At 34.1% G+C, this 17,438-nt stretch overlaps 4 protein-coding genes across 10 annotated transcripts in view; 2 read left to right on the top strand and 2 right to left on the bottom strand.

Moving 5' to 3' along the window:
* The first annotated feature begins 790 nt into the window (after positions 1–790).
* LOC135309759 (uncharacterized) lies at positions 791–2,567 on the top strand. Its single transcript, XM_064436096.1, has 2 exons — positions 791–1,065; positions 2,342–2,567. Exons 1-2 carry the CDS (start codon positions 891–893, stop codon positions 2,482–2,484), a joined length of 318 nt encoding a protein of 105 aa, XP_064292166.1. The 5' UTR covers positions 791–890; the 3' UTR covers positions 2,485–2,567.
* Positions 2,087–9,677, bottom strand: LOC128672223 (aromatic-L-amino-acid decarboxylase-like). Of its 2 annotated transcripts, none has more exons than XM_053749226.2 (5): positions 9,399–9,677; positions 4,930–5,050; positions 4,634–4,747; positions 4,280–4,399; positions 2,087–4,124 (listed from the first exon to the last, which is right to left on the bottom strand). In XM_053749226.2, the coding sequence occupies exons 1-5, from the start codon at positions 9,497–9,499 to the stop codon at positions 3,057–3,059; spliced, it is 1,524 nt and encodes a 507-aa protein (XP_053605201.1). In that variant the 5' UTR covers positions 9,500–9,677; the 3' UTR covers positions 2,087–3,056. The 2 variants fall into 2 exon arrangements, with proteins under 2 accessions (XP_053605201.1, XP_053605209.1); XM_053749234.2 differs by lacking the exon at positions 9,399–9,677 and adding an exon at positions 7,539–8,212.
* Positions 9,678–9,778: 101 nt separating this feature from the next.
* The window catches only part of LOC128672171 (cilia and flagella-associated protein 47-like), a 36,137-nt gene continuing 28,477 nt past the window's right edge, over positions 9,779–17,438 (bottom strand). Inside the window, exons 1-5 of one of the 5 annotated variants that reach the window (XM_053749120.2) lie at positions 15,830–16,140; positions 13,600–15,743; positions 12,467–13,522; positions 10,690–12,260; positions 9,779–10,383 (exon numbers count right to left, since the gene is read on the bottom strand). In XM_053749120.2, the coding sequence (XP_053605095.1) occupies positions 10,079–10,383; positions 10,690–12,260; positions 12,467–13,522; positions 13,600–15,743; positions 15,830–16,033 (5,280 nt within the window). In that variant the 5' untranslated portion in view covers positions 16,034–16,140 and the 3' untranslated portion in view covers positions 9,779–10,078. Of the gene's footprint in view, positions 10,384–10,689; positions 12,261–12,466; positions 13,523–13,599; positions 15,744–15,829; positions 16,141–16,203; positions 16,223–17,438 lie in introns of those variants that run through there. The other 4 variants (XM_053749131.1, XM_053749127.1, XM_053749126.1 and 1 more) reach the window with 4 other exon arrangements.
* Positions 16,574–17,438, top strand: part of Lim3 — a 34,729-nt gene continuing 33,864 nt past the window's right edge. For both annotated transcript variants that reach the window (XM_053749264.1, XM_053749247.1), the window contains exon 1: positions 16,574–16,820. In XM_053749264.1, the coding sequence (XP_053605239.1) occupies positions 16,673–16,820 (148 nt within the window). In that variant the 5' untranslated portion in view covers positions 16,574–16,672. The remainder of the gene's footprint in view (positions 16,821–17,438) is intronic.

Here is a 17,438-nt window from a genome sequence, read left to right as displayed (position 1 = left end):
AGCGCGAACGTATCAATAGGTCATATGTTTAAATAAGTATGTTCGATTTTATTAACAATAAACCTAAAAAAGCAGGATATAGGTGCATATCTTATATACAGTTGTCTAAAAAAAATCTTTAAAAATCCAGTTGCCTAAAAATGCACCTATACAGTGCCTGCACCAAAAACTTGCATGGCCTTCCTCGTAGAAAACAATCCTCCTCCTAGTAATAAAAGTCCTGGGTAAGATTTATCACGTTAAGTATTCATAAAAAAACATACACTTTAAGCTATTTAATATTTTACATTGATATAGGTAGGTAGAACGAAATTAACCTACTTTACCTTAAAGTAGTTACCTATACTTACTCATAACTTTTTATGAACGTCAGGGTTAGGCCTGTGGAGTTAAAAATATGTTGGTAGGTAACTATGATACAGGTATAAAAAAGACACAAAAATGGTCATCGAACTTACTTAGGTACGCGAGCAGAAACGGTGATACGAAAACGGCTTGAAACGAGTCTTGGGATCTACTTTAGCGTTAATTAATAAATAAGTAGTTCAGCCGTTAGTCAGAATTTAGTCAATTAAATTTGGTTTATCAGGAAAAATATTACTCACATTCACATTAAGTATATGACTTTTCATAGTATACAGAACAATGGTGCAGTCAATAGCACATCAACTTAACAAAGGTGACTCCAAATTCGCTGCTATCACCTTGGCATAAGGTCCATACCGGGTATCATTATATATGTAGGAACTTAGTTATACCTATGTACCTACGTGTTTGTGTTCATTCAGTGAATCATTGCAAAAGCAGTTATACTTTTGACTTCGTTTGTAGCAGTAGACCCCTGGATCTCTTTGAATTAGAAAGATAATAAACAAAGGATTGCTTTTAAAATGGCTGTTAAAGGAACTCTGATAATAATGTTAGTTGTAATCATGTTTATATCACAAAATGTATCTGGTTTTCCTAGAGATGATACTTTTGTGGCCATTGAAGATGTGCAAGGAAATGAAAACTCGTCGCCAAAAATAAAATTGGATGTATCTGCACATGACACTTCCAGTACTGGTAAGTCTTCTTCAAAAATATTTTTCATCTTTAAGCAGATGTGTAGACGTATGGCCTCATGAACACTATGTATTTAAATATTATAAAGAGCATAGATAAAAGAAATATATAATAAAGAGGTACCTATTTGTCACATCGGAGTGTAAGTAGGTAATATTATTTATAAATTGTAAAGTTTATTACACAAAATAGGTACAATGTAAAGTGTGGTAAAGTATCTGGACAGAATTATCTCAAACGATTTCCTTACCTGTAGAAAGCTATAATTTTGGTGAGTAACGTAGGTAAGATAGTTTTGTCCCGTTATTCCTAGCAGGAACGAATGCCTCGGGACATGCTTATACCTACTACGTATTTAAATACCTACGTATTTAAGTATTACGCATAGATATTACGTATATATAAATCAATGCAACGACACATCGATCAATGGGCATTAGGTACTTACTCATCGGATTTTTTGTTCGACATTGCGTGTGAGTAGCTTGTTAATGTGTATGCAGGTAATTTCCCAGGTCATTAATTTAGGATAATTAGATACCTAGTAAATTAGGGACGTTTTTACGCAATATACCTAGGTACTTATTTCCATTAGTAAACACTGAGGTCTGAAATGGTATATTTTATATTATTATATTAGCGCAGCGTAAATTACTCCCAACAACGATAATAGTTTCTGATTTTGTTGAAATTTTGATATGGATGAAGCTCGTTGGTGGAACTTAGACTGTAGAATATGGGTCTAATCACAGAATGTTCTTATATCTATGGTATCATCCGTGCTCCTAGATGAGCAAGTCAGGAATGGCTTATTTGAATACATTTATTATTCATTCATGAATATTGATTTATTAGGTAGGTACCTACATTACAATTGGATTGATAATTACGTTACTTATACAACTACCACTTTAAAATGATAAACGTATTGAATTAAAATATAAATTCGGAACAAGTAGGATGCAAGTAGGTAAGTGATTAAGTGAAAATTTTATCATGATTAAGTAAAACATCATTCGAATTTAGGTACCTAGTTTATTACTAAGTAGGAATAATAAATTTCGGACATACCTACCTACGCCAAGTCTTCTCACAGACACTTCTTTTGTGAGTCGTCGTTGACTAACGGCAAAAGTGTGAAGTACCCAACCTACCTAAATCACATTATACGCATCGTTATTTTTTTATATATTGACCTTAATGTCAACCTATAGAACAGGCAGGGTGATAGCATCACATTAAGTAAAAATTAAAGTATACTTGTATCGAATTCCAGAAATTCCATCACAGGGAATCCATCGTGTGGCGTGTGACAACCAGGATGAAGAACCCATTGAGGATTTTATGTGCCAAGAACACTGTTTGCCCAAAGGATACTCTTATGGACTTTGTGTTAGCAAAACGTGCACTTGCGTATAAAATTGTTAGTCTAGTAATAAAGGTAAAATGATTTTTTAAGTATAATTTAAGGAGACTGGTTGAAAATAAATAAGTTGGTATAATGTTTGTATTTATTTTTTCGTTTAGCTGTTAGGTATCCATATAACAAAAAAGTAGGTAGGTACAGTTTGTAAACAGCTCTCGGCTAAACTTGTATGGACCATAGATTAGATGGGCCCCGCGCACTTTGGTATGGATCATTACGACATAGCTTGAGCCCTGTGATAGCGACAAATAGTATGAAAATAATATATTTGTCGTATGAGTACCTAAGTACTAGTTCCATGGATTGAACCTAAACTTGAAAAATAATTTTCAAGTTTAGTATGTAGTATTAAATTTAAAATGTAGTGTTGTCTCGAACTTACTATGGGGTAATTTAATAAACCTTGAAATTCATTTCTGAACTACATAGGATATTCCGCCTTTCCAAAGGTACTGCTATTTAATGGTGTACCCATAATTTAAATTAAATTATGATATTAATAATTAATAAGTAAGTACCTACATTGCAAACATTTTTTTACTATCTAATAAAATAATACTACAAATTACTTTGATTTCTCGCACACACTTACTGTCTCTTCAAGATTAATTGCAGATATTTGAGTTTTTGTGTGCACATTATGTTTACAAATCTGATCAGCTTCTTCTTTTATCTTACTAAAACTAAACTCGACGTCCTCTGTTGTTGTTAGGCGTGAACAGATTACAAACCGAATGATATATCTGCCTCGATATGTGGCGGCTACCATATAGATCTGCTTTTTCTCTGTAAGATTTTCCAGTAATCTCTTAGTGATGACATCACCATCCTTTAATCTGAAACAAACGAGACCCATCGATGGCTCAGGCTCAACGATAAATCGATCGTCGTTTTGGACCAATTTAGCAAAGTACTGGGCGAGGTTGATTTGGTTACGAATGTGACTCCGTATTCCCTCAGCACCATTTATCCTTAAAACAGTCCATAACTTTAAAGCCCTGAATCTACGGCCCAATGGCATTTGCCAGTGTCTGTAATCTGGTATTTTGATATCTGTTTTGACATCGTCCAAGTAGATGCGCTGGACGTCGAAGGTATTGATAAGATCGTAACCATTTTTCACCCACATAGCCGAACAGTCAAAATGTACTTGCATCCATTTGTGAGCGTTAACATCAAAGGAATCAGCGTACTCTACCCCTCTCATGAGATGTCGGTACTCTGGGCAGATGAAGGCAGTGCCGGCGTAGGCGGCGTCGACGTGAAGCCATACATCAGCTTCATTACATATTGGACCTAATTCATATAATGGATCGAAGGCGCAAGTGCCCGTGGTGCCGAGGTTTGCGACCACATAGCAAGGTATTAAACCCCGGGCTCTGTCGTCTTCTAATGCAGCTTTCAATGTTTCGCCGCGAAGTCGTCCGTCTGCGTCAGCTTTCAATAATCTCATTTTCATAGACCCAAGTAATCCTGCCTTTTCTACTGATGAATTACATTGGTCTGAAGTGTACGCAATCAGCTTAGATTTAATGACACCTTCGTCAAGGCTTGGATTATTTTTCAATAATTTACGGACAGTTTTTTCTTTAGCGACAAGCAATCCAACTAAGGTTGCTTCACTTGCGGATCCCTGTAATGTATAATTAAATATTAATTAGGTCGCCCATAATTCCAGTGTAACATCACATTAAGAAATTTATTGTATGAGAATTGTGATCATATTCAGAATCTCTGATCGGATTTCCTTTATCTGTACCTACAAATGTAATTAGTATAAAGTAATACCTGAATAACTCCGCCGCCCGGGCCCTTGGAGCAGTTGAGGAATTCTTCAGGTAGTCCGAGCAGCTTGCCCAACCAGTTCAGCGTCACCACTTCCAATTCCGTACACGCTGGACTGGACATCTAAGGAAATATATTTGAATTAAAATTATAATATGTAAAATTTCGGACAATAGATAAAGTTAGATAAATTTGGTAAATATTAATTAATTTAGAATATGACGTGACAAAGTTCCTGTGAAGGTTTAGTTTCTGAATAAAAAATTTGATCTAGTTTGCTATAGGTAAGGGCAGTGTGGACAATAGGTACGATGGATTAATTAAAATAGTTTCATTTAACGTCTACGATCTACTTACCCAACTGAAACCAATAACTCCCAGGCCATCGCTGAGGATATTACCCACCAGACTTGGGTATGATGATCCAGTGGGATAAAACGCATGGAATCTTGGAGAATGCCAGTGTGTTACCTGGAAATAATAAAAAAAAAACATGAAAATTATAACTGCAAAGTACTTCTTATAAACTATTGTTAGGCTATATTTGGCAAGTTGTTTAGGGTACCGTAGTCCAAACACGGAATCCCTATAGTAATCTTATAATTTAGTGGCGAATAAACTACCTATTCTATTCTATAACAATACATACTTACGCCAGGTACGATATTTGTGCTAAAATCTTTCAATACGTCTTGCCAATCCTCAGGCTCTTCTGGTGCATCTTCTGGGAGGGCTTTCAGCAGATATCCAGGCTCCACTGAAGGCAAAACATCTCTGAAATAAGAAACTAGTTTTATTTCAAGACTTGATAAAAACAGGCGTAGGTATATTTTTATCCTTCTGCAAGGAACGGGTTAGGTATGTTTTGCGCGTGTCTTGTATGTCAGTATGTAAAATTATATTACCTGGACGAATTTCTATACTAGTATATGTAAATAATATCGTTAGAAACCTGTTAACCGCCAAGTGTTCTTATTATAGGTATGTAAACAAAACACCATGGCGAGAGTGAGATTATATTTTTTCTTTTCGGTGAATGTTTAATTTTATCATACACATTTGGAAAAATACATCATGCTTTTAAAATCACTTTACCTTGAAAAACTACGGAAATATATTTTCAGGCTGTTACTTTTTTATTATACTCGTCTATGTGGCCTTATATATAGGTTATTGATTTTATCATCACGCTTTATTATAACGACATAACTACGCGTACACACACATGTGTCGTATACCTAGTCACAATATTATAAATTTAATTTTAAAAACTCCCTATACCTAATCTAATCACTATCCCTATAATTGAAATAAGAATATCCATAATTTTGATTTTTATAGATCGATTGAGCTGTGCTACTATTCCAATAAAGTATATGAAAACTGTAATTGGTTTATTTCTATACTAGCTGTTGCCCTTAGCAGCTCCGCCCGCGGCAATAAGTAGCCTATGATACTCGCCAGCTCTCTATGTCCATACCAAAATCACCTCAATACGTTGTTCCGTTTGGACGTGAAAGACGGACAAACACACTTTCACATTATTTAGGATGGATTTCAGCAATTGAGAAATTTGAGAAATGTATTGTCGAAAACATTTACCTATTTAGGTACTTAGGTAGGTAAATAACAAATAAGTATGTAGTTAGTCAATGATTTTGAGGTACCATATGGTTAGCAATATGGATTGGACACTTGTTTTGTAATTTGACAAACTTGAAAATTTTCTAAGTACTTTCGAATCGATGACAATTAGTTTTTTCTTTGTTGAAATGATGAGGTATTTGTATATTTGTATTGCTGGCTGCATTAAGGAAACCTAGCGCATTTTGAGATATTGACAAAGGTAAATTTAGCGCAAATGATGTTGTGGGTAAAAGATAATGAGTATCTACAAGATTTTATCGTGTGTGATGTTATGCCGCGACTTGATCGGAAGAAAGTGAGATTGGTCTGCCGATGACGATAAAGTAGATGAAGTTTAATATCTCAACTAAGTATGTAGGTATCGAATGAGCATTGAGTAAATTGACTAGGTACCTAGCGTGTTCGGTACATCGTTGACCCATAGAATGTTAATTTTATTATACCTATGTTAATTAATCAATCACAGAAGTACAATTAAAATCATTCTTTAATAACTACGTTGATGATCGTTACATGACTATTAGGATTTTTTTTTTGATTTTCAATTAGTAAGTACTTATTAGTTTTTTACTTTCAATCCAGCGTATACTAGTCATGAATAAGATTCGTGGCCTTTATATGAAATGTAACACACAACGATTTCCTGGGCAATATTAATGGATTGGATTGCCATTGCTACCATCATTTCACACAATAGTTAATCATCAACTAGAATACAGATTTCTTCAACATGTTCAAACCGATACGAAACGAAAATGAAACCAATCTTATGTAACTAACGAGTAAATTTTTTTGTTAAATAAGCGAATGATGCACCAGACAGAAGAGTCCGGGTTACGAAAATGTCTTGCAGAGAGCTGATAACAACAAACAATAACCATATTTTCATTGTAGGCGCGTGTTTTGCCACTATCGATCCTTCCGCCTTTTCCACTATCCGATACCTTCTGCCACTATCGATCATTTCAAAGTAGATAACTTAAAAAAAATAGTATGAACTAACTATTGCTTCGATAAAAGGCGAGAATACAAAGAAATATCTGAAGTCTTCATTTTAGTACCTACTTATCTGAATACTGTCGTAAAGACAGCTCTTTGTTATAATTATGAGAAAAAATTAACAAAGAAACAATTGCGGTGTTCATTTCATTATAATATTAAATCGGATATTATAAAATAACAAGTAATTTTACATATTTAATTAAAAATGTTTTTGTTGCAAACAATTAACGCAACTGAATTAATAAATGATTGAACAGAACCCGGAATCCCCGGAAGTTTTCTTTAGTCACCAAAAAAATACTTTGTATGGATGCATCAAATCTCTGTTAATAAATTCATTCTTTTTACGTTCCTTTTGTAATATAAATGAGCCCAATAAGTATTCTGTAAATAAATGCACAAGAAATCTACTTAAGATAATCAATAAAAAAATTAAGACAATAACTAATCATACATAAATATTTTCCAACGGCATGAAATTATGGTTAAAATATGTGTGTTATAGCAATGTGATGTGCTATAAAGGGCAATAAAATAATAAACATTTTAATTAGGTAATTATGACTACTTAAATATGTGCACATCTATATACTGGTAGTATGTAAGTACTTACAGTTTTCTAATATTATCCAAATAGTCGGCCACCAGGTCAATAGCTGCCTTTCCGAATTCACGAAACTGCTGAGAATCCATTGTACACACAACACCACTATGTCAACTAAAGTTTAATGTATGATAAATCAAACAGACAGACACAAAGACACTGCAGTGATGCCGTTCAGTGGAGCAATGAAGGCATGATCACACGAGTGGTGGATTTATAGTTGGTCGCTCAGATCGGCTTTCTACCGACTTGGATTCACACGGCCGCTGTTGACTTATCATAAATAGTTAAATTATCCCACGGTTATACGTAGATTATTTATATCTTTATAGTTATAATTGTCAACTATTCCTCCCCTTTTTAATATAAACGTATAAAGAGAGGGAATGCGCTTCAGTTTGGGTCACGTGGAAACAGCGAGCTGAAGTAGCATACTGAAATAATATTTCCGTAGATATTTTGATAAAGAAAATCGAAATAATTTTATTAGGAAAGGATGAGATAAGTACTATATATTCCCAACAAAAAATATATACAGTTAATATTGCTTCTCTCTCTCATCTGAGCACATTTCCGGTTTCTTCCTCAGCCATTAAGTGTCGGAGCCCACTAATAATGCTTCTAAAAATGTAACACTAAAATCATCATATCAATTTATAAAACGGTAAGAAAGCGAAGGAAATGAGATGGAAAACAGTTTAAGTTGCAGCCGTGGAATGTAATAAAATTAAACAAAAGACAAAAGGAAAGTTCCGGAAATGTAATTTTTTTGTTGCACTATTACAAAAAAAAATTGATTTCAATAAAAGAAAAAGTACTACTTATGTATGTGTTACAGACCAAATTATTTATCCAAAAACTTATTTATTTTATTCTTAGTACTGAAATAAATATATAAAAATAAACCTAAAGGTTTCTTTCTATCATCCTCACGCATAGTTGAATAAATAAATACCAAGTCCACACGTGTTCCTGGTTGCATTCGAAGCTGTGACATCGTCAACGTAAAAAATCAATCTCAAACTTTTGAAGATTCAGTTCTACTTTTCAAACAGATGCCTGGCTGACAACAACCCTTTTTGGGTTTAGGTACTATTTTCATCCTGCAATTCTATAGGATAAGTAAAAAAAGTAAAATAGGAAATTTAATTTACTACACTGATAGGTTCTTCAAATAAGAATATTTTTAGTAGGTACTATTTAATCTAATTGAATAATTAAGTATTTAGTATAATCAGTTACAAGGAAATATAACGTGATCATCAAACAAAAACCCTGTAATTAGTTTTAAATTTAACTATGTATGGAGATGGAAAATCCTCTTCCTAAAAGTATGGAATTGGATATATTTATAACAATATGACGACGCTAATTGGTTATAGACGAAGCAAAAATTAATGCATATATAATGGTGTCACTCATCAGCAGACGGCGATTTATTGTTAAGTCTGAGGTACAGGTGTATCTAGTTGGTGTGGATAATATGATATCTTTTAATAATACTATTGTAGTTGTAGGTATATTCTCATAATTATCTAATTATCCTACACTTATCCCACTTCATAGGGAATCGGTAAAGCAGGTCAAACTGGTCAAATCAAATCATTTTATTTGCTTAAATAGTCAGTCTGTAATTCTAGTTTACTCTATATATATGATAATATTTTTTTATGTACAATAGCAGGTAAACAGACATAAGGCTGATGGGGAAGTGGGTACCACAGCCTATGGACGTCCATAGCCACAGGACGTCTGCAACACCAGGGGTGTCACACGCGCGTTGCCGAATTTTTTCCTAACCTGTAGGGTGTGTTGTGGTACAGATCCTACTGTGTATCCACTACATTCTACAAAGTCCAGAGGACGTACTTTTTGCTAATCAAAGCCTGGTCGCGCTCGGCCACGCGCACTCCATGGTCGGTCAAGGCGGAGAGTGGTACGGCTCTCTTCCTAATTCTGATTGATATCATGCTCCGCCGGGTGCGCTGATCGATTGACCTTGCAAGTAGACTTCCATTCCTTCTAAACAGAAAACCCTTTTATTATTACTTGTCTTCGTCCTGCTCCTGGGCAAACCTGGATTCCATCTAACGGATGCCTACTTACCAAAATAGAGACGATAGGATGAAAGAGAGTTATTTTTGTTCTCTCATCTTCATGTTTCCGCTTGCATTAGGGACTGTGATACCTTTTGTGATTTTTTTAATAGGAAGCCTAATAATATACAATTAGAAATGTATATGTATGTATAATATATTAGCATGGGACTAAAATAATAACAAAGACATATTACAACACGTTAAGAATAAGTAAAATTAAAAGATAGTAGTATAATAATATGAATAACAAAGTAATGGAAAAAAAATCATTAAGGAAACTAAAGTAAACAAAATTGATTAGGTATAGAATAAGAAAGTGATTAAATATAAAAAGTAAATTTTGATAGATGATGTTGTAATCCTATGTATTGCGATTATTTAGGACAATCGAATAACAGATTGCTTACAATTTCATTTCAATCGAATAGACATAATACTATGAAAATTCTATTATCCAGACCCTTGATCTGCACTTTCAGAAATGAAGAGAACCTTGTATGTTCTGATATCCATTCCACATTCAGAAGTAAATGTTACCGAGTACTTCTCAGCTTTATCATGTGCAGGTAGGGTGACCAGTAAGGGTAGCATAGCGTCTGTGTGCTGCTGCATGATGACTTGGTCCATCCTGGGCTCCAGCGACCGCGAGGTGATCCGGTACGAGGCCTCGCAGCGCAGGATGTGTCGCACGTCCGACATGTTGGTGCCACCTTCGGCAAACAGCATCCCCAGAATTATCTTTCCCGTTGTGGTTTCTAAAATTGATCACGAATTATTAACATTTTTCACCTGTTGTTCATTTGACATTACATATAATTTTTTTGCTTTGATAATAACACTTTTACAAGTACCTACTTATATAAAATATACATAATTTTAAACAGTTTTATTATATTCGTATAAATAATAAAAACCTCATATATATTAATCAAAATGTGTTAGATTTTTGCCCTACACAGTTCCTACAATAAAAATATTAAATAGAGATTGACTTTCGAGTTTCATAGAGTGATATTAATCACACTGTATACTTTAAAAAACAAATTTACACAAAACCTTACCTATTAATTGGTCGAATACTTGTATCATATTTGACGATGCATGTTCCAGCAGGGCATGTCGTAAAGATTTCACCATTAGCTCATTTCGGTGTGGTATCATAAGAACAGTTGTTCTATAGCATTCGCATGATTCTCCACAAGTGCAAGGATCCATTGGCCAAGAATTTACTTTCGCTTGCAGTGTTTCTATAGCTAAATCCCAACGAGGCTGAGATGACACTCTAATAAAAAATTCACCTATTTCACCTCGGAACCAAATCCAAGAATTTGAAACTTGAGTACTGAGGCATATTATTTGTAAATACAGTTTGTGTTGTGTGACCTCTTGTCCACTTTCTTTTGGTAAACCAGTCAAACTAATCTCTTTATCAATCAGATTGAGTCTCTTAACATAGAATCTACTGCGTTTAAGTTTGGCTTGATTTTCTTCAAATATTACTGGTATTACAGGTTCTTCGTCAGTTAGAGATAGAGAGAACGATGAAGACAACACAAACGGAGAAGAAACTAAAACATCAACTTTAATCGGCCGATAAAGCGGCCCGGTGACTTTAGCTTTTTTCACCGGGTTCAACGCTCCTACGTTGCCTTTAAGTAAAAATATTATATATGTGTCAAATATTCTAGTTTTATTATAACCATGCACGAGAAGTACACATGTCTCTTCACTCACAAAATTTGCTGTGTATTTTACACTTAAAAACATCCTCTTTCCATTTTCAACAGATGGAACTTTTTCAACTAAAAAGTTATGTGGATTGGTGTTTAGTATCATGTAATTAAACATTAAAGTTTCCTGACTGGTCGGCGCTATAGCTACTTGGCGCGTTGAAGTCCTTAGTAATGGAGGATTGAATATGATGGAATCTTTCGGATTAAACATTGGCAATGTAACATATAAATGAATTGACAAAAATAGCATTTGTAAAAATGAAGGTTGTAAAAATTCTTTACTGGTTATCGGGAAATAAAGTCTTAATAAATTCAAAGCTTCTATTACTAAACAAGCATTATTGATAAAGTCAGCTTCTGTAGAATCGTCGTCCATAGCAGAAAAAAAAGTAAAATGATCCGACATAAAAGGACAATAATTTAAAATCGCTGCTGCCATAGCCCTTCCATCTGATAGATCTGTTGTTATGTTTGTAATAATTTTGATTGGTTTGCCTTTAATAGTAAATTTATTACGTTGTAAAGCAATTTGTTCATTGAACCAATCTATTAAAATTTGTATTATATCTCTTGGCATAGAAGTCATACAAACACATTCGAAAAAGCAGCTATCCATGACAAAAACTTTATAACTTTGCAAAATAAAGTCGATCCAGCATTGTTTATTAAGTCTATTGAATAAATCGACATTTTCAATAAGTTCTTTGGTTAATATTATATCGGCATTACGTTTTGGAGTTACATTTTCGGAATATATGACAAACTGCTCATAACTCAAAAGAAATTTAGCTTGCAATACCCATAAATTGGCTCCTCGGTTCCGGATCAGATTTATAACTTCTCTATATGTATCATGAATTTCTTGTACACTTTTCAATGGCTCTTCAACACCGTGCAGTCTGGAGAAAAAAAAACATTATTAAATATTAATTTATATTATCCCATCTAAACAAATAAAAATTTACTTCTTCTAACAAACAAAAATCATTATTATTATTAACATTTTTCTTATAACAAACAAAAAGTCATTATTATTATTATTAAAAAAACAACAAACAAAAATCAAGCCATTCTAGATTTTTCCATATACATGGTACCTACGTACGTTATCTTTCTCACGTGTTTCATCAGAGGCCCAGCAATACGTCGAATAAAATTTAAATATGATACATTGATTCCTTTACTTTTGCCACTACTTTGTTGGGAACACAATGAAGATGAAATAGCATGAAATGAGTCAGGTATAACAGGATATAAATCCCTTCGGAAACCTTGCTGAAACATCCACTTTTCTAAAAAAGTGGAACAGGTTTCCAAGTACTCATAGAGATCTTCTTGTTCTTTTAGAGGGAAATATGGATACGGATTATCTAGCGGCTCAACTAATTCTGTGTGCAATGTCAACTGACAATATGTGAAGACAAAGCTGGTTTCCACTTCACAACCTGAACCACACTCATGAGTAAACATCAATGTTAAATGTCTTGCATACATTGTTTGACAACATACAGTTATCTCCACTTTAACTCGAGTATGGAACATTTCATTAACTGGTATTAGTTCAACATCTAAAAATTTTACTATCATATTTGGCTCTTCTCTGGACACACACGAAAATGAACGTTTATCTGATTCAATCTCAATAGTTAAATATATATTACGGGTTAGCGTTTTTCCTACACGACAAGGTGGAAATATTACACGATGAGTGCTTTGTTTCATTACTGGCGTTTGCCTAGTTCCATAAAATGTTAAGTTGCTGTACGGAATTGTCATATGCTTGTCAAGAAATAAGATAGCGGTTGCGATAAACTTGCCACGTCCCTTTGGGTGAAATATTAAACGAAAACCTGCTTCTTTAGCTCTGTCAAACTCAAATTTTATACATGATTCATTCACTATACACTGACTCTCCTCTGTAATTAACTTGAGAGTAAAATTTGGAACTAGCTTTGCTGTTATTATTGTTACATACAAGAAGTATTTTGATATATTCTTCATTGTGAATTCAAGTATATTATCGTCTGTCGTAGAATAATCAATTTCAAAGTTTTGCTCTGAAAATTCTATCCAAGGGCCAGTTATAACACCAAGTATTCGACAAAAACTTATATCTTTGTTAATAGTTTTTAGTTTCACTTTTGGATTATTTTCATATTGCCTGAAAATAACAAACATATGTATAACTGAAACATAAATTACAAAGCATTGAAAATTAAGTTTGTATTAAGTATTTACTGTTCATAGTCTCCAATATAGTACTGCAGTTCCGTAGAACCAGCATTTTCATCTGGTGGTCCTAATAACCCATTTATTTTAAATGGCATATACATATCGTATTCTCTTCTAAATATGTCATGAACTTTAATAAACATTGTCTTGGATTGCCCTCCTTCAACAGTAAATTCAAAAATTCTCTGTTTGTCGTTTCCATTTGCAGAATATAGATTAAAAATATTTTCATCATCAGTATCTAATACTTCCACAGTCGTTGTTAGTGTGCTAATATTTTGAAAAGTTACTGGAACATAAGTGGTCAGGTGGCAGGGAACACGTGACATGTATATAAGTTTTGGATGAATAATCAATTTTGGCTCTACTACGTTCCCACTAACAGGTAAAATTACATTCTCTTTGTTATTAACCTTTAAATATATATCAAATGCAAATTCCAAAACGCACGCAATTTTTACTATGATATCGAATATCAAAATGGTTTTCGGTCTTATAGTCCCAGTCATGGGTTCTATAGTAAGACCGGGTATAAGTGGTTCTACTATATGAAATATGGCTATTTCGCGTGATGAATTTTCTAATTTTACTCTCTCGATCGTTTCTATGTTCAAAGCAATATCTTTAAATAGAACAGCTTGTTGTAAAAATTTTATCGATATTTTTCTTGTTATGATACTTAATTCAATGGGAATGACTTTTCTCACTTTACTTAATGATATGAAGTCCACTTCGTGTATTTTTGATTTAGAAGGTTTGCAGGTATAAAGAATATCACATATTTTGCAGTCATGACTCGGTATACTTCCAGTACGTGGTATTATTTCAAATGGAACTTCTGACGTCAATTCATCCCATTCAAAATCTACAGAAACATTGAAATAATTGTGAATTCTGACAGGAACAGACGTAACAAATGTTTCTGTTGTTACCATTCCAAATTTTAAGCTTTTTTCCAATATTAATAATGTTGGGTTTCCTACTTGAAGAAAATAAGGATGTTTTCTGTGATACTTATTTTCTATCATATATTCAAATGATCTTTTATGATTTCCTTCGACAAATCCTAAACAAAATATTTTAATTTTCGTTTCAGAGAAAGATTTAATTTTAAGTATTATATCACTATGTTGATCTTCTGTATAAATGATACATTCGTCTTTAAGTAAATTGATACTTATATCATATTTGCTGTTATTTTTTATTGTTAATTCATGTTCTGCATATGTGTTCAAAGCAACTCGACCAAAGTCAATATTAAAAGGAACAAATGTAATATCAGTTAAATCATACGTTGTTACTCTTTTACGTATAGTTTTACAGAACAATTTTGGATTCTTTCTAGGTGGTCCTAAGACTTCAAGGTAACATCTGTCTTTACCACTACAATTTTTTTCCACTATAGGTTTCCGGTAACGTGTCGATTTACTTATCTCCAGGTACTTATCTGCTATTGCTTTTCTTTTAATATGAAGATCTAACTGATCTCCTAGATAGGTATATTCTGGACTTTTTTCATTCAATTTATGTAGTGACTGTATATCAAGTATTTTTGGATTCACAGTGAACTTAGCATTGAGAGAACATTTTATTGTATAGGTTAGAAAATTATCTGCTGTATTATTAGGCAATTCTACTGTTTCATGTGTATGCGAAATAAAGAAAGATAGCTTATTACACACTTTTAAGCACGTAGGTTTAATTGTTATAAGTAGTTTCTTTGACGAATTAGGAGGAATCACAAAATTTTCAGGTGTGACGACAACACTTGTTACTTTGTCGTACCTTACTTTTGCAGTTACCATTTTTGATCTATTTTGAAAACGAACTTTTCTTGAAGCTTTAGTATTAACTTCTACTTCGCCAAAATTTAAAATATTAGGACAATGATTTAGGTTACAATATTCAAACTCTCCACAAATATAGTATCGTCCAATTTCTGCATGGACCTCATCCTCACAGCAGATAATACCATCTATTTTTATCAATCTCAAGTCAAATACAAATCGGTTCCCGGATTGTTTCGTGGTTCTTAATTTGGAAATACTTTCGTTATTAGGTTCAAATGTTATGGCTATAATATGATCATCTATTTGTGTTATTTGAAATGCACGATGTGGTGCAGATATTTCTCGGGCGTTTTCAAATTTCTATAATGAAAAGGATCATAATGTAAATGACTAAAATCAAATTAATTAATTACATAGATAAACGTTTGTATGAATATGAATCTCACCAATAATTGTCCATTGCACGTCGTTTTAAGATATGCAGAATTATTAAGATTTACCTCCACATCAAGGTATTGAGTGGTGGATAAGCCAACAAAAGATATTGGAAACTCCACAACTTTGAATCTTTTGAAAACATTATCTGGTTTATAGAGCTCACATTCAGCTGTATTTATATTTTGAAAAGGAAATGTTGAACAACTAAGCATGGTAGACAAAGAACTAAAATATAAATTACTCTTTATATGACATTGCCGCAATATAGTGACACTTCATTTTTTCTAATTTCGACCGTCGATCAAATCTGTCATAGAAATGTATATAGTTTTTTTAAATAAAACAGGTCTTATTATACAAATACTTATAATTTAATACGAACTATTCATTAGCGAAGTCCTTGAAGGATTCATTGATGCGTCTATAATTTCAGTTCTCCCTTTCTTCACAGCGATACCAGATGAGTAGAAACGAAGTGCCCCCGCGAACGGGATAACGTGCTGGAGTAATATTGTAGATGGATGTAAGCACCGGGGGTGTGTCGTACGACTCTGGCAAATTAGTTCGGGGCGGGGGAGCCCCGCGCAGGGCCAGGGGGTTTATCAGATTCAGGGGGTGAAAAATGACTTCTCAATGGGAGGTGGGAGGGCGGCTGCGGCGGCGAGGGGCGGGCGTGGGCGGCGCCGCCACGTGGGACCGGGCCGGACGTCGCGGCGTCCGGGCTCGGTGCAAGCGACGCGGCGCAACATTCCGGAACTATGACCAGGTGCTCCGGAGACTCTGTTGTTCACGTCGATGCGCTATGTTAGTTCTTGGAGTTGGATATTTGCAGTGTTTTTCATTAGTGGTCGATGTATACAGTGTACGGAGGAGTGATGACCGATTGCGAGGTGCGGCGAGAGAGACCCTTGGATGCGAGTCTTGACGTTTCGCATACGCTGGACCCGCCGCCGCCCGACGTGCTATTGGCGCTTCTGGCTAGGAATAAAGCCTTAGAAGGTAAGTTTATCTAAAGTCAACATTTCCTTATGCTGGCCGATAATATGTAAATTTCCTCGGCGCAGTTACACTTCTCAACTTATTTTAAATATTGGATCAAATAGTATTTAAAAAAAACATTATATTTATTAGAAAATAAACAATCCATAAAACTAAAATAAACATAAATGGTAGAAACAAAACGTAAACAATATGTATGTAATCATTGAGTACTATTTTATACTCCGATATTTTATACTTACTGTATAGATTTTTATTTAGATACTAATAAAATCACGCAAAGGTATAGTGTGAATTAGTGTTATACATATTTCCTCAAAGAATTCCCTATCCAACTTTTAATGTTCGCAAAACGAACAAAGTTAGGGCGTTCCACACTCACGCTACTGTAAAATGTGTGACTTATGTTCATGCAGGTTATAATTATCACGCGGTGTACACGTGCCAGGGTTTTGGTGGAGCACATCGCCACGCGGCCAGTCCGTCCTAGCCTTTATTTTCATAGGGACACCTAGTAGGGCTTCGAGTAATCAAGTTAAGTGCTCTTTCCAAGTGCTCAGTATAGTGATCGGCTCTTTTATTTTTTTAACACGAGACAAGAGCCGACGCCTATTACAT

The sequence above is a fragment of the Plodia interpunctella genome, chromosome 1 (assembly GCF_027563975.2).
Source record: "Plodia interpunctella isolate USDA-ARS_2022_Savannah chromosome 1, ilPloInte3.2, whole genome shotgun sequence".
NCBI classification, from domain to species: Eukaryota; Metazoa; Arthropoda; class Insecta; order Lepidoptera; family Pyralidae; genus Plodia; species Plodia interpunctella.
This window is presented reverse-complemented; position numbering and strand designations above follow the sequence as displayed.

Coding starts and splice junctions, on each gene's coding strand:
- LOC128672223 (XM_053749226.2), bottom strand. CDS start 9,499: ATGATATCAATCAGAATTAGGAAGAGAGCCGTACCACTCTCCGCCTTG. Junction 5,051..9,398: donor CAGGCTTTGATTAGCAAAAA/GTACGTCCTCTG, acceptor TTCTTATTTCAG/AGATGTTTTGCCTTCAGTGG. Junction 4,125..4,279: donor CGGGCGGCGGAGTTATTCAG/GTATTACTTTAT, acceptor TATACATTACAG/GGATCCGCAAGTGAAGCAAC.
- LOC135309759 (XM_064436096.1), top strand. CDS start 891: ATGGCTGTTAAAGGAACTCTGATAATAATGTTAGTTGTAATCATGTTT. Junction 1,066..2,341: donor ACATGACACTTCCAGTACTG/GTAAGTCTTCTT, acceptor ATCGAATTCCAG/AAATTCCATCACAGGGAATC.